Here is a 25805-nt window from a genome sequence, read left to right as displayed (position 1 = left end):
TGAGTCATTTTGCTATCTCATTTCCTTTTTGGTCCACATGAAAATCCTATCAGTAGCTAATACAGCTTGATGTAGAATTAACTCTTATGGCATCTATCCATTACTTCTATGAAGCAATTACTGAGATCTCTGCCAGAAGTAGCTTTTGCTGGGGAATCCAAACTGCCAGTGGAAGGAGGCCAGAAGAGAAGCATATTGGAGCTACAGTCCCCAGAGGATGACTTCTGCCTCTATAGATCTGATATAGATACTATTTTTGTAAACATCTCCTACTCATGAACTTCATAGGCCTCTGTATACTTTCCACAGCTGAAGACACATCTTGCAAGAAGCATGTAGGAAGTTTCTCCATGTCTTTCTGGGATAGTAGTTGGTCACACGATATTACATAAGGATTTTAAAAAGCATCAGAGAAGCAGAAGGTGGCGAACATTCATTTTTCAGAGCCTTTTCATGGGAAGATAGACATGGTTCCCAATGACACCTCTGGGGACAGGAGTAGACAGAAGGAAGACATATTTTGTGGTTGGTGATGTTTACTGGGAAGTGGAGCATTAGTTGGAAAGATTTATATTGGTATTTTTTTCATTTTAACTCGTTTAAGTGGTAGCTAAGGGAGATGACAGGGGCACATTACCTACTGTGATATAATCTGCATCCCTGATAATTAATTGATGAAAAGAATAAATTTACTCAGCAGGTATGACAGTGACAATAGCTCTGTATTTTATAAGCAGTGTTTCTTAGGAAGATGCTGTTCCGGTATTTATAATTTATAAGATCTTTATATTTATATAGAGATATAGGGAACACTTGGTAAAATAGGTTTAATGTATTCATCAATGGCTTATAGAAAAGATAAACACTGCTGAACAGCTGTCTCTTAAAACACAAACAAGAAGTTAACAATTTACAGCATAAGCCAGTCTCCAGGTTTATGACAGAGGCCTCATAGTGGGTTTAGAAGAAGTTGTTAAAAACCATACTTAATCTAAAACTGCGTTACTCTCCGCTGTTACCAGCCCCTCTACCAGGCACAAGGTCACTATCTTTAGCTTTGCTGGAATTATGTTTTCCTCCTCACTCATTCCTGCTCAGACTTACAGTGACCACTTGGTCTGAATGCCAGGGGGCGGGAAGAGACCATTGGAGGCATGGATGCTTGTCTGTTCCCAACTCACCTTGGCACACAATTCCAGAAATAGGTGGCCCTTGCCTAGGAGCACATGCTTATTGAGTTGATTATGGCATCTCAATTTCTCTCTTGCATTCAGGACAAAGGTGCAGGAATGGAGGAAGAAAAAGGTCAGGGGAGCTTTATGTTGCACTTCCTCCACCAGCATCCTTGACCTAGTTTGGGCAGCACTGAAGCTCTGCTCTGCAAACAGAAGTTCCTAAAGGCAGTGACCCACAGCCCCACAAGAGGTCAAACCTTCCTTCTCTTTTGCCCAGCACGCCTCTCACAACAGGGGCTGTGGAAAGGGAGGTCTACAGCTCTACAGTAAACAGAGAGGCACATAATTTCATCCATCATACAAACAATTTAGGAGATTGCAAGTGGCTGTTTTCTACTGCTCCTTCCTTTGAGATACCCAGCTATGTTAAGGATCAAGTGTCTCTCTAGACATTTAAATATCTCTCTCTCCCAACCCTGTATGAAAATGTTTATTTTCAAAGATCTTTCAGACCAGCATTTAAATCAGCACTTATCAAAGGTATTTTGTACACAATTTCCTACATGAAATTATAGCCTCATTGTTCAGGAAAGTACCCACAATGCCTAGAGAAAATACTTAGTGCCTGTCAAAGTGTATTTCAAAGAAAACAAAAACATTTATTTTCTGTCATTTACCTCCAGTTCCTTGCAGCACCAGTGGGAATACTGTTGCTAAGGAAAAGCAAGGACAAACTGTGGGGGACAGTTAGACTTATGCTCTGTTTCAGTCCCTTGTTCAGAGATGCAGTCCTGTCACTTCCTTCCTAGGTGATAATTCTCATGAAACCATGTACTGATTCAGAATGTAAAATAGATACTTTTCTTATGCTACTGTATGATAAACATATTTTAACTGATTTTAGAAAGTTAGTTATTGGCTAGTTATTTCTAGTTAAAACCTAGAAACTATTCACTGATGATGAGCTCCCTATTGCATAGAACCTACTGTACAGAAGAGCCAAGCAACTGGGTGAAAGCTGAGAGATGATAGTCTAGCAAAGTCTTCTCAAATTCTAATGAGAATGAAATTTGCTTTAAATATGGAGATTCATGTAAACATGGTCCATAATAAATAAAGGTGTGACTAAGAACCAAAGGATGGTGAAGAGTCTATCCTTTCATTAAATTGACTATATTAAAAATGGCAGACAAAGCACGGCTGTAGGTGCCAAGATAGGTATTGCTTTCAGCAGCTAAGTGATATTGATTCCAAATTAAAAAAGGGAGGGAGCTTGTGGCACCAGGACATGTGAGGCAGCCACAAGACAGGCCAATAGTTCTGTGGAGTGAATGAATGGACACTCGGGTATAATCCTCCTTCTCTCCAGTTCCTTTTTTCTGCTGTGCATGTCTGACACTTACTTTGCAGCAGCATGGGTGCTTGCCAGATCCCTATGTAAACTATCAGCTCACTAAAGCATCAGAAGACAAATCCATCAAGAACTGGAAAGAAGTTTTGCAGGCAGGGTAAGTGCTAGGACTTGCCAACCTGCCTGCAGAATCATACCCTGAGGCAGAAGTCAGAGCAGATGTAAATGATATTGTAGCTTAATGAAAGGAAAGCCAAATGTGCACTTGCTAGGACCTGGGGTGTGACTTTAAGCTTGAGATAAAGTGATAGACAAGCTAAAGCATCATGCAGGGGGAATTAAGAAGAATCAATGTGACTTACCTGAAATCTTCATTTCAGCAGAGATCACTCACAGTGCAAAAAGCAGCTTCACTGAGGAACAGATTTAGATTGGGTGGGTGGGTGAGAGAGAGAACGGGATTAAGATGAAACCAGACTCTCTCTGAACAGAGGAAAAGGGATTCCTCACAGCTGTGTCGGTAATACATCTTCTCAGGCCAGGATGAAATGCAAATGCTGTTTGGTGGAGTTTGGTGAAACTCCTAAGGACAGCTGTCCTGATCGATCTGTCCACAGGAGACTGCAGATACAACAGTTGGCCGGGCAGCAAAAAACATTTATCTGAAACAGGATTTGGGTCTTAATATACCACTCTTCCCATTGCAATTTGCTTTCGTTTCCCCTTTCCTTGCATTTAGCCTTCCAAGTCAATATAAATCTGCTTTTTAGAGATGGTGAAACACCTCTGGTTAACGTGAAGCTCTGCTAGACTATGGTTCCCTGGTATTTTTATAACCTGGGTTTCAAGAGTGCAGATACGTTGAGAAAAGTATCTTCAGTGAGTCATTCAAAAAGACTAGATGAAAACTGATAGGTTTGGAAATACATGGGGGAGGTGGAAGGAGGAGTGAAAAAGGAAAAGAATTTTACTTCAGGAAAAACTTCATCCTCAGCAGAGATCTAATGTGTTGTACCCAGTGATAAGCATCATAGCACCAGAGCAGACTGGCCTCGGGCACCCAGAGAGGAGAAGACTATGATTTCCTACACTTCAGCAGTGTCATGTTCATCATACATAGTACTATCTTGGATACCATAAAGGGAAAAGATACAACAGCTGCATATATTCAGACAGTGCTTTTTTTCCCCTGCCTGCATAAATTTCCTTCCTATATAAATTTTAGTTTGTATGAGTAGACTTCCTGCTTATTGTTTCAGAGGGTCAGGCAAAATATGATATGCCTGAAGTCCTTTTCTTTTCTTTATTTTTTTTTCCTTCCTTAGGCTGACTGTAAGTTGTGCATGGGAATGAATGAACTTACATATTCCCTGGTACTGCTATTAATGAGGGCTGTTCAGCTGTCTTGAGTGACTTCACAGCAATGCTGACAAAACCTGAATTTTCCAGGCCCAAGGATAAGATCAAAATAGCTCATTTGGGATCAACGAAATTCAATTTGCCATTAACTAGAGATGAATGGAAGGATGCTGACGAGATCAGAGAGGCTTTTGGGGGTGAAGAACGCACAAAGGACCAGGGAGAAATCCTGAGCATTTCAGAGAGTGGAGGTGGAATGGGTAGACTGAGGGGAGACTGTGGTGGAGGGGAAGTGGGCAAGGAGGACACTGCCTGTTGCTCGTGCCATCAGCTGAGGAAGAATTTGGGCTGTGAAGGGAGTTGACCTAACCACACCTTCTCCATCTGCAGAGATCCCTCCTCACTGCCATGTTAGCGGGGAGGACGTGGAAAAGGCCTCAGCAATCATCCTCAGGGATGAGTTTCCTTCACCGACCTGCGGGGCCACGGGCAGAGAGATGCCGGGTGGCGCCGCACGTCTGCGCCCCGCGGCCCCGAGCCCCGCAGCACGGCCAGGGGCAGAACGGGCGGCGAACACCGTCCTCCTGCCCGAGCTCGCTGCTGGGGCCGCTCCGCGGGCCGCCCGTCCCTCGGCGGCTCCCGCAGTCCCCGCAGGCAGGGCTGCGGCGGGGCCGCTCCCGGGGACCGCACCGGGACCGCACCGGGACCGCGCCGGGCCGGCTGAGCCAGGCGGGAGCGCGCCGGGCGGGCCCCGGGGGAGGCGCGGCACGGCCGCTGGGGGGCTGCCGGTAACTGAGTCGGGTCCGCAAGTGTAGTTACCGGGAAAACCGCGCCCGCCGCCGCCTGCCTCCATCCGTACCTCCATCCTTTCTTCCATCTCTCCCTCTATCCCTCCATCTATTCCCCCGTGCCCCTCGCTGCTGCTGCTGCTGCTGCTGCTTCTCACTGGGACGGAGACGAGCCCCCTACCCGCCTGTTCCCCGCCTGCTCTACTCTCCCCCCTGGCTCCCGGCCTGCGGCACCACCCGCCGCTCACCTGTGCCCGCCCCTCCCCGCTCCTCTCCCAGGCCAGTGGGAGGGGCCCTGCGCCGCTGCAAACCACCATCGCCCCGTTCCATCCCCATCCCGCGCCGCCCGCACCTGTGCTGTCCCGTCCTGCCCACTCGCCCGCCCGCGGGGGTCTCTCGCCTCGCCCCGCCGCCGGCGCGCCCCGTGCCCCCCGCGGGCAGGAGGGGCGGCCCGGCCGGCGCTGCCTCCCCTCCCCGGGCCGCGGAGGGCGGCAGCCAATCGGCGCGGCGCTGCCGGGCCGGAGCTGTTTACCCAATCTCAGCCCGCCCCCGTCGGGGAGCCGGGAGCGCGGAGCCGGGAGCGGGGGGCGGGCGGCCGGCGGGGGCTCGGCAGTGGCACCGGCGACGACGCGGCCGCGGTCGGGGAGCCGCGCGGGGCGCGGAACAAAGCGCGGAGGCGCGGCGGGGGCAGATGACAGCCTGGCCCGCGGGCTCTCCGCCCGCCCGCCTCGCCCCGGCAGGGGCACCCCGCGCCCGTACCTGACCATGACCCCGCGCCGGTCCCCGCTGGGCCATCCCGGCATCTCCTGCTGAAGGGACCGGCTGCTTTCCGACCTCCACCGCTCCCCACCTTCTCCGCCTACTCGCTGGTGAGGCTGCCGCCTCTCCCCGGAGCCCCGCCGGAGTGATGGGCTGCATCGGATCCCGCACCGTGGGTAAGGCGTTGGCGGGGACGGCGCTAGAGGATGCTCGGGCAGCCGCGGACCCCGCCCGGGGACCGGCACGACAGCCCCCGGCACGGCGGGTGGCGGGTCGCCCCTCGCAGCCCCCCTTCTGGTTGCCCGTCCAGCGCCATTAGCTGCGTGCGACCCTTCCCCACCTCCTCCTTTGCCCGGTCTCCCGTGGCGTGGCGGGGGCTCCGCGGAGCCCCGGCCGCTGGCCTAGGCGCTGGCAGCGCGACGTGCCCGGGGCCGGGGGTTCGTCTGCCCGTGTCACCCGTGACGGAAGGTCGTGGAACATGTGGGTCAGTGCGGCGCCTCCGGAGGAGGGGGTGGGAGCGGGGTGTGCCGTGCCGTGCCTCCCGGAGCGGGATCAGGCGGACGGCGGCTGCCTTCTTTGCTCGGTAGCGGTTTATTGTTATCCGAGGATACATAACATTGCATGATCTGCACGTCTTCTTCTCTCCCCCTTCCCCCTACGTAGACTTCAATGGAGAACAGCAAACAAATGTGAATCCCTTCCCTCTCGCAGAGCCATTGCGAGGGGACACAGGGGGTGGAATCGCATCCTTCTAGTGGGCCACGCACATTTTACAGCAGAGGATCCCAAGCCTTTAGGCTGTGTAACCCAGCTCTCCCCTCCTACACACATGCAGATACCAAGAGACCCCTTGATCCCTAAGCACAGGTCTCTACAGGTAAAAACAGCATCCTGGGCACACTTTCTTCCCTGCAGGAAAATTTCCTTCTGTGCAAACCACAGGTACAGTCATCAGTTATATGGAGATGTATCATTCAAGACACCAAAAGAATCTCTTGAGAGCAGACCGGAGTTCATTTGGTAGTACATGTCTCTCTACCAAGCCTGTCCACAAAGCACATGGGCATGGGGACATTTGTGAAAAAAGGAGACCTCTGAGCACAACAGAGTTGCAGCACATCCCCAGAATAAATCCAAGGGGCTGTCTCAAAGCCTGGTACTGTGACACTTGTCTCAGTGGGAAAGCCCTTTGTGAGCACTTCCAGGGAATCTACTCCTGCAGCAGCAAACTTAAACTACAGAATCCCGTTTCTGCTTTGGAAATTAATTCCCACATCTAGCCTATGTCTCTTAGTGGTCTCAAATGTCCTCATGACCTAAAGAAATCTCTGACATCTTCTATAATGTCCACATGATAATGATCACTGCATTATTTCCCTTAAGATTCTTCAAGCTCACCTGGATCTCTCTCTCTCTAGCATATCAAAACATATATTGCTTCCACCTCCTGTGTTGCCCATATCCCTCACACATCCACACTGCTGAGGACATTATTATCCTGTTAGCTGGCAAATTGTCCACGTGCCTTTTATTGATGTGTGTCTGAAGTAGCAACGTTAATTCTTGTTCTCTCTTCCCACACCACAACCAACACTCTTGAAATAAAGAAAAAGCATGCATCTAGTAGCACCCACTCTCCACTCCAGTGTAGTTAAACTGTCATACCTAACCACACAGACATTTGTTCCTATGCATGCCAGTGTTTTTATGGTCTGTGACTTGAAATCTGTGTTACAAAAAAACCCTTTTGTATAATTGAGCTATTGCAAGTATCATTCTCATATGAGAATATATATAGTTATATATATATTTATAAATGTTATACAGATATGTGGGCCTAGATGAAAGTATAGAATAGTGTCTATGCATTAAAATGATGATGGGATAATGATAATTGCATCATTTGTCTGCCACTTGCAGTCCTTAAATACAGACCTTAATGGTATAGATATTGGACTCCCTATATGATAGTGACTTTTGGTTGATGCAATATATGTTCATTCTAGATGGTAATAGCACAGTGGACATTGGGGACCTATTTGTACAGTTAACTGAGGAATTGTTCTTGACCTGGTGTTATGAAGGTGTGCGCTAAGGGGGATTGCACAACTGTAATCTCCATGGGAGTCAGATAGGAATGTAGTGATAGTGCCTAATGCCTGTTTTGTGTAAAACTTCTATGCTGTTTTGCTTTAGTAGGGGCTTCATCTGTTCTCAGTCTTAAAGGCTGGATTGAGTGAAGATGGGACCCTTGAGTTTTAGTTGGACTCCTCCATCTAAGGGGTTTTGTTCAGAACAAATCTTTTTTGGCTGCCTAGATTTTTCACTCCAGCCTTCCTAAGTTATAGGAAGGATTCTTCAGACCTGTTTTGGGAAAAGGACTAGGTCTGAGCTCTAGAATATGGTTGGCTCTAATACCCTAGCATGAGTAGAGCTTTGTATTCTCACTGTATAGTGTATCTAGATTTTTGCAGAATTAGTTTCTGCAAAGAAAGACGTCCTAAAGGTAAAAGAAAAATGGTATTCTTGTGTTAGCTTTACCTTGGAATTTGCATGGGACAGATTTTGAACTCAGAACTTGGATGGTTTTAATTAGTGATAGAAAGCTCATAATCAGTCACATTTAGTTTATTCACCGCACAAGGGCCTGTGCAGGATTGTGCCCTGAGCTTGCTCCAGGCCTTTTTCCATTCCATTTTTAAGCAAGCCACATGATTTCTTCATCTCCCGCAGGGATGTTTTACTATGATCTAGTTAGATGTCATAGTTTGCACATGTTTAGCGATGTGCAACTTTACATTTTCTTTCCCAAATATGAGTTTTCTGGTTATTTCTCCCTGGGGAAAAGTAATTGAAAGGGTCGTAACAGAGTCATATAACGTCTTGTAGTTTTATAGAGGACACACACAATGGTAATGATAGATTATGGTTTCCTGGGGTATGGAAAAAGCTAAAAAGTGATCTTAAAAGTCTAAGCTGATATCCAGTCACATCTCAATGTTATACATGTGCCTTGTGTAACATGGCATGATAGCAGTTACACAATGAGCATTGCAGCTTGGCTTCTGCCTCTGGTAATAGCTACAAGTCAGGTCTTTGTATTGGTGGTACCCCATCATAGTTCTTAAAGAGCTATCTAGCAACTCTCATCATAGCTGGGACTCAATTTCAGGCAATGTACAGGAGGTTTTCAGTGAGATTGCTACATAGTTAAGGTTGCAAAATCCAGCTAGGAACTTATAGATATTTGAGTACCAACTAAATGCCAAAGATCAGCTTGATTGGTGTCAGTAACTGAATTAGCCAAGTTTAGGATTTCAGGCCTGCATAGATGTATGAATGTGTCACAAGTGTACCTTCGACCACAGCTTAGACATCTCCTAATGTTGGCTATTCTGACTAGTGTGGCAAGATTTCTTTTAATTCCCTGAATGGATTTAGATTAATAGAAAACTCAAGCCTATTAAGCTCAAGATTGCTCTCTGGGTTTTTTTTCAGTGTTGTCTCTGATTTCTCTCATCTGTTTGCACAGAAGCCTGCAGCAAACATGTTTTGTGAAGTAATGTAAAACGGTGGGAAAATATTCCAAGAAATTAAAAACCAATAGCACTTTTGAAGTGTGGGAGATGAGAAACTAGACATGCTCACACTGGGTATCAGGAAAAACTTTTTGAGTGAGGAGTGTCCAGCATTGTAAGGGGTTTACCAGAGAGGTTGCGCAGTGTCCATTCTTTGAGGTTTTCAAGACTAGACTGGATAAAGCCATAGATAACCTGGTCTAACCTCATAGCTGACTCTGCTTTGAACAGGAGTTTGCACCTCAGGAGTTGCCTTCCAACTCAATTATCCTGTGATCCTATGCTTAGGATCTAAAGCCTGACATGGTTGCCTTTCTGAGTCAGGTTGGACCCATTGCTTTAGTCTTGTTCTGTCAGAGGACCCCGGGTCTTGTACATTTTGTTAGTACACTCCTATACATTCCCCCAGTCACCACTTTCCTTTAACTACTGAGAGTACTAAAATCCCTCACCATGACAATCCCGGTTATCAGCTGAAGTCCTCCCCGTGTGTTTTTACTCTGCCGGTTTTGTAAGAAACAGCCCAAGCCATAGCTAGGCTCATGCACCGAGTTATCAGTTCTTGACCATACAGACTGGTAAAGGCAGTGCTTTTCATTTTTCAGTCTCTGGGTCAAATCTGATTGGCCAAAGCCAGCTACCTGGCTTGCTGGACTGCTCTCTATGAGGAATGCTCAGCGTACTGCAGAGGCAGCAGTATGTACTTTCTACATTGCTTTTGCACTGGATGTTCTATACTAAGTGTAAATGAGTGGCTCATAGCATCCACAGCAGGAGAAGTGGAGCCAAAGACCACCCACTTCTAATCCAGCTACTTTAGATTCAGCAGAGTGGGAGCAGATAGGAGACTGACAGGAGAGGGGGTAAAGCAGCTGGAGCAAGCAGTGAACATCCCCTGCATTTTTCTCCTTACTCATGCCCCCCACAGATCTGTAGGTGTGTAAAGTGAGATCTGGAATGGCAAGTGTAGTCTACACACTTGGAGTGTGAAAAACTGGGACATCCAGTCTGCATACATACATCATACATATCAAGAGGCCCAGTGTCCAGTTCCTCCCTCCTCCACCTTCAACATATGAGGGAGTCAGTGAAAAGAAATAGAGAGAGAAGCCTCAGAGAGGAAATGTTAATGCAGAAGGAAACTGAGTCACGAAAGTAGGGATATATTAATTTATTTGCATGCACACAGGTAGAAGGAGAAGGAGCACAGAGCTCCATGTAGACGCTGCCGCTTTATAGGCAGTGTTGGAATACATGGAGATGAGAATGTGGATATACTATTCCTCTCTTACCCAGGGGAGAGACAAGCAGAACAGAGGGACAAAGGGATACCTTTCCTTCCAGATTAGACTGGTTTGAGGTTGTTCTCAATTCATTACTCATATTTCTTCCGAGTCTGGCTTTTTCACTTTCGAGCAGTTCTCAATCTGATCACTTTAAAAACTCAAGTAAAGAGCTCAGGGATAAGAATTTGTTTCTGCCTGTAAGGATCTGAACAGAGACCGTCTCCCAGACCTAGCAGCCAGTTGTCATGAAGAGTGTACAAACCGATCATCTCTGAGAGCTCTCTTTCTCTCGTCAGGGTTTCTGAAACATAGGTGAGTTGTTTCAAAGTTGTTGTGGGGAGACATCTAGGAAACAGTACTAAACATAAGGAAACAGTACAAAAAAAGATGTGCAAGGTATGTGTATGTTAGCAATAGTCATTAGTATTAGAAAGCAGTCTTTGGCATGTTGCTGATTGACCTCAGACTTTTTTTGTGTGTATGTGTGTACAACACAACGGATGTTGAGGAACACAACAGATTTTGAGGAACAGAACTCAGGAACAACATACTGACTTTGTGAACTCTTATGGACAGTAATATAAAAGAATTATGAGAAAACTTATGAAGGAGCTGATGAAAAAATTGAAGTAACGAATAGTTTTTCCTTGGCGTGATAGAGCTGTGAGTCTGACTTCTATAGACTGATGTGTATTGAAGCAGAAAAAATGAAACTAATCAATAAATATTGTAGGTCTGTTTTCTTGAGGGGAAGTAGAAAAAAATAGTTTTCAGCTTGTTTAATAAGGTTAAGCTCTCCAACAGTAAACAACCCTGATTTTAGACTGGTACTTAAAACAGCCAATTCAAGATAATTTACACTCGAGAGTTTTTAAGCGCTTGGATCAAAAGTCAAAGCTTTGTTTTTCGAAGTTTTGAAACAGTGAGGAAGAAATTGAAGTGAAAAGCTGGGGTGTTACTACAACTTTAAAAGCTCTCTGAGATGACCTAGGTACTTAATTTTGTCAGTCTGATAAAATTCCCAATAAAATATTAGAAGGACAATATGTCAGTGAGGATGGGTTTATAGAAAACAGATCCTGTCAAACTAACTTAATTTCTTGACTTTTATGAGACTCCCTGCAGCCAAGTACTTCTGTGATAGAAGTACCTTTACCTACAACCACGGTATTGGAGCTAAACCATGAGATTGGTAAAAGATAAAAACACTAATCAGTTAGCAGTCGGCTCAGCACCACATGATTCTCTGGCTAATAACATATGAATACAGTACATTTTAAGGGCATCAAAATTCAATAGATAGCAAAATAGTAACAAAGAAAGAATCACTGTTGAAAAACTGGTGTTCTTATGTGAGCCCACATCTCTCAATGCAATTGCCAATACTGTGTGATTTTAACATATTGCTCAAAATCCTAAGGGAGATCTAAAATACTGATAAACTTGGTAGAATCTAGAAATACTGGAAAAACTGCTAAAAATGAAAGTACAAATTAAAAGAATAAATCACTGATATGGAAAGTTTGATTAATTTTGAGTACTGAGGCCTGACAGACAGTGTGTATTTCAATCTAGCCAAATATGAGTTCATATATTTAATGAATAGCGTGAATAGTATTTACAGGACCAGAACTCTATGTTAGAAAGCAGTCACACTAAAAAAGCTTACAGGTATCAGAACTTCTAATCAGCAAATCAACAGCTACTATTGTGATGCTGCAGCCAAAGAAGCTGATATGGTTCTTTGATCTGTTGAGAGCTGAATATTGAACAGGAGGAGAGGACATCTTTTCTCTGCATTTGGCACTTGTGAAAAAATTATTTTTCATCTACTTTGTCTAATTCTATTATTATCACTTTGAGAAATACCGCAAATGGCCAGAAAATAAACGTGGAACCCTGAATAAAAGCTTACAGAAGTGACTTGATGACAGTCTTTAAATGTTTGACTGAAGAAAAAAGCTACCTCAAAGTCATCTGACTCTTCAACCCAGTAGAAAACTGTTAAGATGTGATGGAAGAATGTGATACATTCAGATTGGAAATAAGGCAAAAATCAAGTGGTAAATATACTGAACTATTGGAATAATTTACCAAGAGTTGTAAATGAGCCCTCTGTCATGTGAACATATACAAATCAAGATTAAAAAAAAATGCTCTAGTTCAAGCACAGCAGCAGAAAGTATAATTAACAAAGGGAATACCATTAGCTTCTCTTTATTTCAAGGAGGTGAGATTAGATGATCAGGATGTTTCTCTCTTAGTTTAAGCTACAAGTACTCAAGTCCAGGAGTATACTAGACTTTTACAGGAAATGTAATTCCTATATCCTGGAATGAATGCAGTTGTATCTGCAGATACTGATCAGACATGGCTTGCAGAAGAGTTTCAGTGCAAAATTTCTAAAGTACATTGGAGAAAATAGTTTGGTGATCCAAATGGTGACCATGTGGATTGACATTCCACATGGGAAAAAGAGTTTTAGGGTTTATACTACTGATCATTTATGCTCACTGGCCAGGATGGTCACAGAAAGCTGTGACAGCCAGAGGAAGATCAAAGAGCCTGTGAAGGCAGGAAACTCAGTAGTAACAGAGACTTCAGTTAACCCTACGTGTAGGCTGGCAGATTAAGTGTTTACTTCAGGAGCTATTCAAGAGACTGTGAAAGAGTAACTTGCCTTGTGCAGTGATTAAGATGATTTAGTGCATGATGTTACTACTAAAGAGGCTTCAAGTGACTTGGGGAGATTCAGACCATGGCAGAACATCACACCCACCCCAACCTCAAAACCCCAACAGTTTTATATCTGTTCATCATGGAAGAAGTGGTGGAATTTTATCCTGTGGAATTTTTCCGTGTTGGAGATGAATCAGATCAGCTTCAAATCAAAGACTCAGTGAGGTTGCAGAACAGGTAGGCAAAAAAGTCATCAGATGGTATTCATGCAAGACTTCTTGACAGGTTTGAGTGTGAAAGAGCTGAACTACTGATTACTGTTTGTAATGCTTTCCAATTACTTTGGTACAAGAAGATAGGAAGGTAGATAATGTGGTGCCAGTTTTTAAAATGATTTTGAGACTTGGAAAACTATAGGCTAGTAAACAAGCTAATATACATTACTCTGAAGAACAGAATTAGTGCATGCATAGACAAATAAGATATTCTGAGAAAGAGTTAACACTGCTATTGTTAAGGAACATCGCAATTTATAAGTCTTAGAAGGGGTTCAACAAGCATATTGACGGAGATCCAGTAACTATAGTCTACTTGGGTTTACAAAGAACATTTGTTAAGGTCACTCACCCCAGGCTGTTAAAGACATGAATCTGCTGTTATGTCAAAAAGAAGTTCCTGAAATTATTAAGGAGCTGAGTAAAGGTAGGAAAAAAGGATTAGCATGAAAGAGGGATATTTTTTTCAGATTTGTGCATATCCATAAATGATACAAAAAAGAGGGGTATCTAATGAGGTAACAAGGTATGATAATAACAGTAGTCATTTGGGGAAGCAAGCAAAAAACTGCATGCAGAGATTTGAAAAAGGATTTCATAATATCGAATTACTAGGTCATTCGATTTCACAATATCGAATAACATAAATTATGGGTGAAATTTGAGGTGGGTAAATGTAAGATGATGCACACAGGTAAAGCAATTCTAGTGTTACATTTGCAATGATGGAGGTTCTGAGTTTACTATTACCATGCAAGAAGGAGATCTTGGGATTATAATGTGTAACTTAATGCTTAGTATCACTAAAAATGCCAATCAAATGTTAGCAATTAAGGAAAGAATAAGAGAATAAAATGAGAAACAGCCTTATACTATGCATAAATCCATTCTGTGCCCTTATTTTGAATATAATATGTTGTCCCTAATTGTCCATTCCCATTTCAGACAGGCCATAATCAAACTGGAAAAGATTCAGAAAAGGGCAGCGAAGACAATCAAAGGTATCATGCGGCGAATATGTAAGAAGCCATTTAAATAGACAGGAATTTCTCAAGTATGAAAAAGAGATGATTAAGGAAAGTTATGACAGACATCTATAAAATCATGAATTTTCTCTGTGATAGGAGCAGCATGGAGAAAATGATGAGGGAAGAATACTTCATTACCTATTTCTAAAGAGAATCTAGACATCAAATGAAACTAGCAAGTGACAAGTTTCAAACAAATAAAAGTCAGCACTTCCTCATGCGACACAGAATTAAATTGTGGAAGTACTTGGCATAGGATGCTACGGGTACTAAGAGGCTTTTTTAGTTTAAAAAGGGAACAGATGAATAGAAGAAAACTCCTTTAAAGATGACTAAATACAGAGGCAATGTCTCTGTCTGAGGAACTACCTGAGGTGTAAATTGCGACAGGCTAGGACAAGTGTTTTGGGAAAATATCACTGCTATTTCCTTTATTCGTATACTCTTTTTTATACATCCACTCTCACTTCAGGGGCAAGCTGATATTCATCCCAAACAGATACTAAATGCCTCCTTTCCCACTACTCCCTCAAAGAAGAAAAAAGTGAAGAAAAGAAACCAAAGAGAAAAAAAGACAATCACTGGAGTGGGGAATGGGAAGAAGAAATAAGAAAAGAGTACAAGGTTAGCAGGCTAACAGGCTAAAACCTTGAAAATAGGAAACCAGAGAGGAACAGCGAGCAGAGCACTCCTGTATTTCCATGATATTCAGGAACTGGTAAACACTGCCTAGTGATGCCCTGTTCAGGACAAGGAAATAGAAATAGCACTGTTAGTTACTGAGATCTTGGATTTTCCTCCTTCTGGGGCTGAAGATAGCCAGCCTGATGAGAAAGGGGAAAGTTGATAAAGAGGGCTCAGACTTTAGTGGGTCTTGGGATAGGAACTGTACAGTAAAGATGTGAGAAGTGCAGCCAGAATCTTAATAGTAAGTTCTGGAGGAGTCAGAAGACTGGCATGCTTGATGTGTCAGCCTTCCTCTGACTGCAGAAGAAACATGACCTAGGGGGGTCCTGTGAAGAAACTTGTGCCTTCTGCTTGATGAAGGATTTTCCCAATGATGTTCCCAATGGTCCATGAAATTAGCTTGAAGTAGAAACTGGCAGCCAGGATTCCTCATTCTCTCCTGAAAACGAGTGGTCCTACAGCCACGTATTGTGGTTGTGTTTAAGGGGGAGGAGGTTGAACAATTGCTGCACTCACCCAACAGAGAGCAGTGACTGTCCCTTTGATGTGAGGACAAACAGCAGAGGGAGTGGGGTAGCCCTTGGGGATCAGAGGGGCCTCATGAACAGTAAGTACCCCCTGAAGGTTGGTCTGTGTAGGTGCCTGTGCCCTCGGGGCCAGCAGGGAAAATTGTGGGGTAGGATTAGGGGTGGGTGTGATGGTGTTTGTGATGGTGAACTGTAGCCTCACCCCAGCAAGTACAGGGCTGGGCAGTTGGAGGCAGGACTGGGCACTCTATGCCTGCAGCTCTGCCTGGTGTGCTCAGCTGCTGCAGTCTCAGGGTTAGCAGGTCTTTGTTATTTTTCCCAGTTGCTTGGGGAGCTGTGCTGCTCTGTCTGGTGAGGACACCTGAAGCCCTGCTCATGGATTTTTAGGATTGGGAACAGTTTGTCTCACCAGATATCTGTTGGAAATACAATGTAGCAGAGAGGAAACAGACTAGGAGTTTCCTGGAGTGTGTGTAAGATAATTTCCTCATGCAGCTAGTGAGTAAGCGAACTAGGGAAGGCACCTGCTGGACTTCTTTTTTGTGAACAGAGAAGGACTTGTGGGTGCTGTCATGACTGGAGGCCATCTTGGGCTAAGTGATCACAAAAGGATAGAGTTTTTGATTCTCAGAAGTAAGAAGGGAGGTTCAACAGAACTGCCACCTTGGACTTCTGGAGGTCAGACTTTGACTTGTTTAGGAGTCTGTTTGACAGAGTCCCTTGGGAGGCAGGTTCTGAAGGGCAAAGGAGTCCAGAAAGGCTGGACATTCTTCAAGAAGGAAATCCTAAAGGCACAGGAGTAGGGTATCGCCATGTGCTGAAAGATGAGATGGCAGGGAAGAAGACTGGACTGGCTGAACAGAGAGCTTAGACTGGAACTCAGGAAAAAAGGGAGAGTGGAAGAAGGGGCAGACCAGTCAGGAAGACTACAAGGATGTTGTGAGTTTGTGCAGGGAGAAAATTAGTGGCCAAAGGCCATCTAGAACTTAATCTGACCATTACCATAAAAGGTAATAAAAATGTTTCTATATTAGCAATAAAAGAAGGGCTGAGGAAAAATTCAGTCCTTTACTGGATGTGAGGGGAAACATAGTGACAAAGGATGAAGAAAAGACTGAGGTACTTAATGCTTTCTTAGCCTCAGTCTTTAATAGTCAGTCCAGTTGTCCTTAGGATATTCAGCACCCAGAGCTGGAAGACAGGGATGGGGAGCAGAATAAAGCCCCCATAATCCAAGGGGAAATGGTCAGAGACCTGCTACACCGCTTAGACACACACAGGTCTGTGGGGCCAGATGGGGCTCTGAGCAGCTTGGTCTAGTGGAAGATGTCCATGCCCATGGCAGGAGGCTTGGATCTGGATATTCTTTAAGATCCCTTCCAACCCAAATCATTCTCTGATTGTATGGGATTCTCCTGGAGAAACTGGCTGCTCATGGCCTGGACAGGTGCACTGTTCACTGGGTAAAAATCTGTCTGGATGGCCAAGCCCAGAGAGTGGTGGTGAATTGAGTTAACATCCAGCTGGCAAGTGGTCACAGGTGCTGTCTTCCAGGGCTCAGTTTTGGGTCCAGTCCTGTTTAATATCTTTATCAATGATCTGGATAAGGGGATTGAGTGCACCCTTAGTAAGTTCACATACAATACTAAGTTGGGTGGGAGTGTTGATGTCCTGGAGGGCAGGAAGTCTCTGCAGAGGAGTCTGGATGGGCTGGATTGATGGGCTGAGACCAGTTCAACAAGGTGAAGTGTCAGGCTCTGCACTTGGGTCACAACAACCTGTTGGCTGAGAGGATTTGGGTCTTCAGATAACAATGAATGCACAGAGGAAGGAGGCATGAGAAGTAACAATTTTTCCCTGTAAACAGCCTTCTCCTCCTGCATTGGGTCCCCCCAGGTATGTGGGCTATCTGCTTGTGACCACTGCCTCACTGTTTGGAGGGTTAATGACCCTTTCCTGGGTCAGAAAGCAGGCAATTCAGAAGTGTCCCTTGAGGAGCTGTGGATGCACAAAGAGATTCCTGATGTTGAATGTAAAGGACTCTGCAGCTCTCTAGGCCATGTCCTTCCTCACTGTCTGGATGAGGACTCACTGGCAGAGGGAGTTGTCCTTTGCAACCCTTCAGAAGAGAGATGGTAGGAAATACCAGGTTCTTTAGGGAGGTTTAATGAGAATAACCACATTGGGAAAAGGGGTGAGGCTGAAGTTAGTGTCACCTCTACACCCAGCACCTGGAAGGGCTTGATGCCGAGAGCCCTTTACGCATTGCCTCCCATGGAGTGGTTTGTATTGCCAGGAAGAAAACCTACTATGGCTTGGAGGTCACTGTCATGACCTAGGGTATCACTGCCTCTGTGAACTCTCACACTTTGGTTTTTGGGGAGAGTGGTGAGAGGCAGTCAGCAGTCTCAGTGCCTCCTGGCTGGCTCTGACCATTGCTGCTGTTCCAAAACCAGGTGCTTGATGACGACTGTGACTGAGTGTGCGGTGGCTGTGGTGGAGAAGGATGTGGTCACCTGCTGGTTGACTCCTGAGGAATATCGGATATGGTTCTTCCGCACTGTGAGGGATGAAGTTATGGCACATAGATGTCACACTGAATGGTATTTTTATGCTCCAGGACAGTGCCCATGTGACATGCGGGCTACAGAGAGATTAAAATTTAAACACATATGGAGAGCAACATATGAAATTGCCTGCTGCGTATTACTTCTGTAATGTTGGCTGTAGGCCAGCAAAAAAGGGCTGCTACCTTGGTTCATATTGACGTTTTCATACTTACTGTGCTGAATGAGGCCCCTGGGGACACATTCTCTGCACTTCAGAGAGGCAGTGAAGAATGAGGATAAACCCATCGCCACTGTTCATGCTGGCTGATACTTGCTCTGCAAATGAGACAGGGTTTTGAGATTTTTTTTTAAATTTGTGTTAATTGGATGTGTTTCATTTTGCAGTACCTCCTTAGCTTAAATGACATGACTGCTTCTCAGGACAGAACTGTCTGTGTCTAGCATTATGCTCTCTGTTCATCTCCTCGTAGTTTTGAGGATATGATGTGCAGTAGCCTTTAGTATTGGTTTGAAAATGTTTCCAGTCAAGAAGAAAAACGTTGGTGTTGGATTTTGTTCATTAATTCTACTTCCTAAACAGCTCTAAAAAGGGGACCTATCTGCAGAAAGAGGCAGAATGGTCTGGAAAACTATTGAAATTATCCAAATCCAAAGCAAAGATCCTGAGAACTGCTCATCTGATTCCTCTTCTTACAGACATCTCAGACCTGTAGGTGTTTTCATTTTTTATCAAAAATTTCCAAGACATCTGTTTTGTGGAGACCGAGACATTTCTCTGCCTTGGTGAACACCAGCTGAGCTGATGATCAGTCCTGTCTCATCCAAGAAAACAGGTTTTTTTTCTGGTCCTCTTTGACAAGTGACCCTGTTGGTTGGTGCCAACAGCAGCTAACTAATTTTTATGTTTCCTTATGCAGTACAAGCTGGAATACTTATGGAGTTGTGAATAACTCAGGTGAATTGATTTCTCTGCTTTACCTGAGAGAATTTGAATAGTTCCACTGGAGGTTCACCTCAGGGACTGTTTGCCTCACAGAGGTTTATTCCTTTCCTTGATGTTGACCTTTTGGCTAGCTTTGGTTGGCTTTGTATAAAGCATGCAGGGAAGGAAAAGGTTTCTATGGTTATGCTATCCATCCATCTGTCAGTCCTTCCCAGTAGCTTCAGCTGCTTTAATTTCAACCACATTTGACAAGACATGATGATGTTGTGTTTGACAGACACTCCCACAAGTATCATGAAAATTGGTAGCAGGGAAAGAACAATTTACAGACTGATCATAATTACTGCAATTACATTTGTTGTTTTCTTAGTTCAGGGAAAAGAAGGGAATGAAAAAGAATAATGAATCATGTACTCTAAATATTCATCTTTACCAACATTAACATTGGCTACTGATATCAAATGATAAGGTTTCTACTCTCTGCTGGAAAGTAAAATTTGAGAAATAGAAGAAAGTGTGCTAACAGGGGATAATAGCAGTGCTGGAAAGTCATTGTTTAATTAATATGTTTCTTCTTACGTTAATTGGCATGACACATCAGAAAGCAAATGACACAAATACATATTTGGTATATGGTGTACGTCTTCACTAGTGTGATGTCCAAAAGGGAAAAACAGAATTTAAGTCTCTAAAACTGTACTGATCTACTTAAGTGTGGAACAAAATAGAGAAGACAAGTTGGAGATGATTAATATCCAGCACAGAAGTTACAACACAACAGATTATTACAGGCTATAGATGCAGATTAAAGTCATAGATGCAGAAGCCTGATTCAAACGTATACCTTGTTAAATGAACAAAATACAGGCACAGGTACCAAATATAGTATCAGCGAATGCACAGTGGTAATAGCAATTGAGAAAATGTCAAGAGGAAACCCAAGGAGAATGGACTTGTTTAGATTAAGTAATGAGTAATTCAAACCGAAGTGAATTTCTTATGATCACAGAAATGCAAAGAAATATGTCTAACTAAGAAATTCTGTGTCTCCATGGTAAATTAAGGTATGTGGCAAAATGAACTAATGAAATAGGGAAATAAAAGTAGTTATACTATATCAGCAAGGTAGGATACAGTCATCCAGATGGTTTCTTGGATTTTTCCAGTGCATTCATCAAAATGGTCACTTTGCTTGGGGAACACTTGGTACATACATTTTCTAGTTTCTGAGAGTCTGTGATGCTCAGAAAACCCACAAAAGAAAAAGTAGGGAAAAGGGTATTTTCTTTCTTCCATTTTTTTCTGCTTTGAGTGTTTTTTCATCTCTATTATTTAGAAAGGCTAGATTTAAAAATAAATCTTGATTTTTACCTTAACAGTAATGTAAGAGGAAAGAGGGATGATGTTTTCCCCCAAACACTTAAATGACTTGAGTTGGAATGTTACTTTAGTTGTAATGGAGGCACCTTTTTCTGATGAGTGTTTTTCAGAGTTCTTTTTTGTCTAATTCATGTTAAAAAATACAAAGCAATGATGATCTGCCATAATGTTTTAATATATTTATGTATTTCAACTGCTTTGGTTTTCTCTCATTGCTTCATGTAATCAGCTTCCTACTTGTTCTTCAGTCATCTACTGAGTCTTCCAGAGCAGAATTTAAGATGTTTAAAACCCTCAAAACACATATTAAATTTTTAAATAAAATGAAGACATCTCTTAAGAGTTTAATGAAAATGAATTACCTCTATATCCTTGCTGTACACACCATACAGAAACAATGACAAGGAAATCAGAAACCCAGTTATCTTTCAACTTTCATCATCTCATTTCAGAATATTTAAATGAGAAATTTGATAGCATGTGTTTGTAAAAATCCCACTTTAAAATTAGCTTTATGGCCCACTCGTTTTAAAATGCTTATCAGTTCTATATGGAGAAGAGCAAATACTATTCTGTAAGAGGTGATTGATCATAGAATTACAAAAGGACTAGTCATGATTATTAGCAGAAGCTGGAATGGAAGATGGATAAGAGAAAATAAATTATATTGGAGAAGAAACGTACCATTACAAAAGAAAAAAACCCATACAAATTGATGGTACAAAGAAGTTGACGAGAGGTTGGATAAAAACAATGCTAATGTACAGTGTACTGCTTTCAGTTTCTCTTTTTCCACTTCACTGTCCATACTTTTTTTTTCTTGATTTTCCATGTTTTTTTCCTTCCATCTGTCAGAGCAGAACTTGATCTTTTGTGTCTGTGGGTTAATGTTGCTCTTGCTATTTCTAGCAGAAGAGAAAAAAACCCAGTAACCTTTATCCAACTTTCAATAAGAGAAAGCAACATTGGTCCAGGCCCAACACCAGTTAGAACACAGGGATTTTCTTTTCAGCCAGTGTGTGGTGATGTAACTCTTCAGCAGATATTACTGCATTTAAAAGCATTTAACAGATGTTAAAGAGTTATTTTCTCTCAATATATTTCTTTCTTAGTACCTATGAAACTATTTAGATCAAGAATTTATTTTCAATAATTATTCAGTCTTTATGGAGCATGCAAAATCACGTATTACTCATTCTTTTCCCTGAACTAGGTGGATGAGCTATTTCAACTGGAGAAAACCAGTCATAAATAAAATTCTGTAGGCCTTTAGTTCTACTATTGTGGAACAGGTGTGGACTTTGAGACAAATAATTGTTTGATGTTATTGTTCTTCAACCATTTGATGCCACCATCTACCAGAATAATGTTAGTATACAGCCTGGAGAAGAGAAGGCTCTGGGAAGACCTTATAGCACCTTCTAGTGCCTAAAGGGAGCCTGAAAACTGGAGAGGGACATTTTACAAGGTCATGGAAGGGTAGCGCAAGTGGGAATAACTTTAAACTGAAAGAGGATTGCTTTAGATTAGATATTAAGAAGAAAATCTTTACTGTGAGGGTGATAAGGCACTGGAACAGGTTGCCCAGAGAAGCTGTGGATGCCCCATCCCTGAAAGTGTTCAAGGCTATGTTGAATGCGGCTCTGAGCAACCTCGTCTAGGGAAAGATGTCTCCGTCCATGGTAGTGGGGTTGGAACTGGATGATCTCTAAGGTCCCTTTCCAACCCAAAGCATTGTGTGGTTCTTGGAATATTTTCCACAGTCTTAACGCTTCAAGGAAACCATTAGTGGGCTTGCAGAATTGAGAGCAAAGGTTGGGTGTCATTTACCAAATTCTGGGCTGTGGAGACACATGTGCTGAGCACCAGGCTCCCTGAGGTTGTTCTGTTTCTTTGGCAGGGGTGGGGGTGTCTTTGCAGTGCATTCCTAGAGCTGTGCTGCAGACTGTGGTGTGTGCCAGGATGTCTGTGTAGACTTACAGAAGGGCCACAGTGTTATGCTCAGAAACAGCTGCGAGTACAGGGAAACGACCTCGGGTAAACAGATAAAACAGGCGTGACACTGTTACCTGCACTGAAGGCTTCTGTACAGCTGCCTTCTGCTCTGGAGAGGTGGCATCTCTCCTGCCTCCCCAGCATCCCTGCCCTGGTCAGGTCTGTGGCAGGAATGCCCCAGCTCTCCCGTTCTAGTGTGAAGGGTTGCAGGTGGAGGGAAGGAGCACAGACAGAAAAAGGCAGCTGGATCCCTTGCCAGAGATATTTCCAGCCTTGCAAGATTTGTTTGGACCCCAGATCTAAGAGGTCTCCAGGCATGCTGGAAATAAGCAACTCATGAGTGGCCTGTTAAGACCTTGCTCCTCTCGCTTGAATACAAAAATGCCCAAGTCTCAAGATTGCCACTCTGATCAGTGGCAGTGCAGTCACCAAGAGCTCAGTGAGTCCAAATGTATGCATGTGCTTGTCAAGAAAATCAGTTAAGTGGATCATAACCTTGGGAGGTAGTCTTTGTCATGCTCATCATACCTGTGTCCTACCTTTTCCTGAAGTCTGTCCGTGTCTGACCTCTATGCTCACCTTTGTAGAATACAGTACAGGAATCCTTTTTCTTTTAAGTTTCTTCTAAGTTTAACTGCAACTTTACTCAGCCTAGTTAGAAGCATATGGGGGATGCTATTAAAACTTGGTTTGAATAATCCTGGTGAACAGAAACACACTTTGGACATGAAGGGAAAAATATCCCTTAGTTCTTTCAGAAAGGAGGTATTTTTGTACAGGAGAAAATTGAGATATGAAGGAGTGGTGGATACCACAGTATACAAATAACATTTGCTTTCTGATATTTTACATATCGCCATGTTTAACCTTTCTAGGGGACCAAATTATTTCTTTGCGTTTTGAATTTTAGCTGACGAATGCCTCAGGCTTCCCACCCATAAGTGCAGACCTCTGTGGGGTGGAGCACAGCATCTCTTGCCTGTCAGAAGATTTCTACCTGGGAAGTGCACTGATGAGAACTATGTAAATGCGGCAGAGCTGCTAGAATGAGCAAGGGAGTTTGCATATGTTTGTGGAGGAGAAATTTGCTATAAAGAGTAAATAAAAAGCTAAAAGCTGATGGAAATAGAACCATTCACATTCAGTGGCATTCCAAATAGACTAGACATTGCTGAATTGATCCCAGGAATAAATGATCATTTGGGGAGCTATATTTCTTGCCAGGTTCTAGCAAGGTTCAAGTTTAAAGACAGTACAATTGTTCCTCTCTGACATGGCAGCAAATAATTCTAAGCAGAGTTTGAGGATGGCACAAAGGCTGAAGGCACAATAAATCACTAACAGCACAGAGCAGTCCTGGTTACTTGGCTGACTATTTATGTGTGCTTCTTTGCATTTAGTTTCGCTTTTTAAATTTAATGTTCTTTAATTTTTTAATCTTAATTAAATTTTATCATTTGTATTTTATGTTATTGATATTTAAAATTTGAAATGTAATGGCAGGTATTAAGAAGGTCTTTAATCTTGCTAAGAATGGCAAAGCAAGGGCTCCAGCACCCCTAAGTTGATGTCAGACCAATTAAAATTATAATTGAGAAATGCCTTTTTAAGTGATGATGGTTTAATATTGGAAGGGAATATCAAAAGAATTGGTTCTTTTCCAGTCACACATCATGACTGGATGAATCTGTGCTTTAGCCAAGCATACATTATGCTTGAGAAAAACACAAGTGACTAGTCTTCATGTGGAGATAGCTGTGAGAAATATAATAGTTGATGATGTACATGTCTGATTAAAACCAGAATATCTGATTTGAGGCTATTGTGGCCTTAAACTCAATGATTCTCTTGTTTGCTTAGCTGAGTTGTCTTAAGACTGATAGAACAAATTGTGATGGCATTCAGAAGCCTGACCAGATGTGTTCCCACAGGAAATGAGGTGATTGCAGTAGACTGGAAGGGACTGAAAGATGTGGACCAAATCAATATGGACAGCACGAGTTCACTGCATGGCAGCAGCTTCCATCGACCTTCCACTGAGGTAAGTGCCTGTCCCAGACCTACTTACCCAAGGGGATCAGAAAATTTGAATTCTCTGTGAGGTCAGAAACGCGTGTTGTGCATCACAGAGGCATCGTCTGGGAGAGGATCAGAATGCCAATGAGCACCTGAGCACCAGACTTTCATACCTGTGTAGTTTGGCTTGCATTGAATAGAGTTGAGTCACTCCTTCACAAGATTCGTAATGAGTAAGAATTTGCAAATGAAAGTGCTTTTTAACCACTCATGACGGGAGTGGAACACGATGTGGAATAAACAGTGACAGTTCTCACAAGCCTGTAGGTCTGCATTCCTTGAATACAGATTAATATTGAAATGTCCAGCACTATGTCTGTCCCAGCTTCTGCAGCATAGCCATAAAATCTTTTGATTTGTTTACATTTTGATTTTTAGGGCTGCATTCTCTAGTAACTCACAGCCAATTGATTTACCATGCAGTATCTCAAGGGCTGGTTCATTTGCTGTTCTGAATTATTGCAGCTTCTGCACTCTTAGATACCTGAATTTTCAACTTTGTAGGGTTTAGTGCATGTAATGATGATTAATAAAAATACCAAAGCTATTTTAGATGCATAATATTTGAAGAATTACAAATAATGTTCACAAATAACCTTAAAAATTAACATACGGTTTGCAAAACCTTAACAAATATTAATGTATCAGTATTTTTATTTCCTTTTTATATGTCTTTGGCTTGGAATATAACTTCAAGAAACTTCAAGTTTCATGGAATCCTGGCAGAAATTGTTGGGCCCGATCTCGTGTGGAAGATTCAGTTAAATCAAATGCAGATCTAAAAGTCAATGAGCATAAACTACACCTCAGTGAACATCTTGATTTATATGAATGGATATAATAGGTATAACTGACTCATCTAAATTTTCCTGTGTCCGTCCACATCCCCAAAACCAAGTTGTTGAGATGTGAATCCTCCCAGCTGAAGGAAACACACTATGAATTGGTGCTGTGATGGCTGATATAGGGAATGGCTGTAGTTTGCAAGGGGAGAGTGAGTCAGAATGGACAAACCGAAACACTACAAGAAAAAATAACTTCAGCAGACTTCTGTTGCTTGCTGTATTATACTTAAAATATAGAGGTGGTGTAGCTCCTCCTTGTGTTAACCTCAAAGTGGTACAGCACCCACAGTTGGAAGGGGAGCCTTGTGAAAAAGTGTTTTTCCCTTTCCTCCTCTATCATCCTATCTGCTATTGCACCTCCAAGCACCGTGACACCTACAGATGCCATAATCAACAGGAGGGAATGAAACCAGCTTGAAAGACACAAGGTTCTTTTAATATATCAGATAACATAGAGGTTGTTGATTATTGCAAAACTACAAGAGTTGCTTGGCTGTTCGCAAC

The 25805-nt window shown here is 43.0% G+C and overlaps 2 protein-coding genes across 3 annotated transcripts in view; one reads left to right on the top strand and one right to left on the bottom strand.

Annotated features, from left to right (window-relative positions):
- ZYX (zyxin) overlaps positions 1–5046 on the bottom strand; it is a 28913-nt gene extending 23867 nt beyond the window's left edge. The window contains exon 1 of one of the 2 annotated variants that reach the window (XM_051780763.1): positions 5026–5046. Coding sequence is in view for 1 of the 2 variants with exons in the window: in XM_051780760.1 (XP_051636720.1) it covers positions 2889–2901 (13 nt within the window). In the remaining variant the exon portion in view is untranslated. Of the gene's footprint in view, positions 1–2888; positions 3231–5025 lie in introns of those variants that run through there. The other variant, XM_051780760.1, reaches the window with a different exon arrangement.
- Positions 5047–5248: 202 nt separating this feature from the next.
- The window catches only part of FAM131B (family with sequence similarity 131 member B), a 33444-nt gene continuing 12887 nt past the window's right edge, over positions 5249–25805 (top strand). Inside the window, exons 1-2 of the mRNA XM_051780820.1 lie at positions 5249–5608; positions 24312–24421. Of these exons, the coding sequence (XP_051636780.1) occupies positions 5581–5608; positions 24312–24421 (138 nt within the window). The 5' untranslated portion in view covers positions 5249–5580. The remainder of the gene's footprint in view (positions 5609–24311; positions 24422–25805) is intronic.

Source organism: Manacus candei, unplaced genomic scaffold (assembly GCF_025592945.1).
Source record: "Manacus candei isolate 608988 ecotype Guabito, Panama unplaced genomic scaffold, ASM2559294v1 h1tg000014l, whole genome shotgun sequence".
Classification (NCBI taxonomy): domain Eukaryota; kingdom Metazoa; phylum Chordata; class Aves; order Passeriformes; family Pipridae; genus Manacus; species Manacus candei.
The sequence above is the reverse complement of the archived record's forward strand: the minus strand, read 5'-3'. Positions and strand labels throughout refer to the sequence as shown.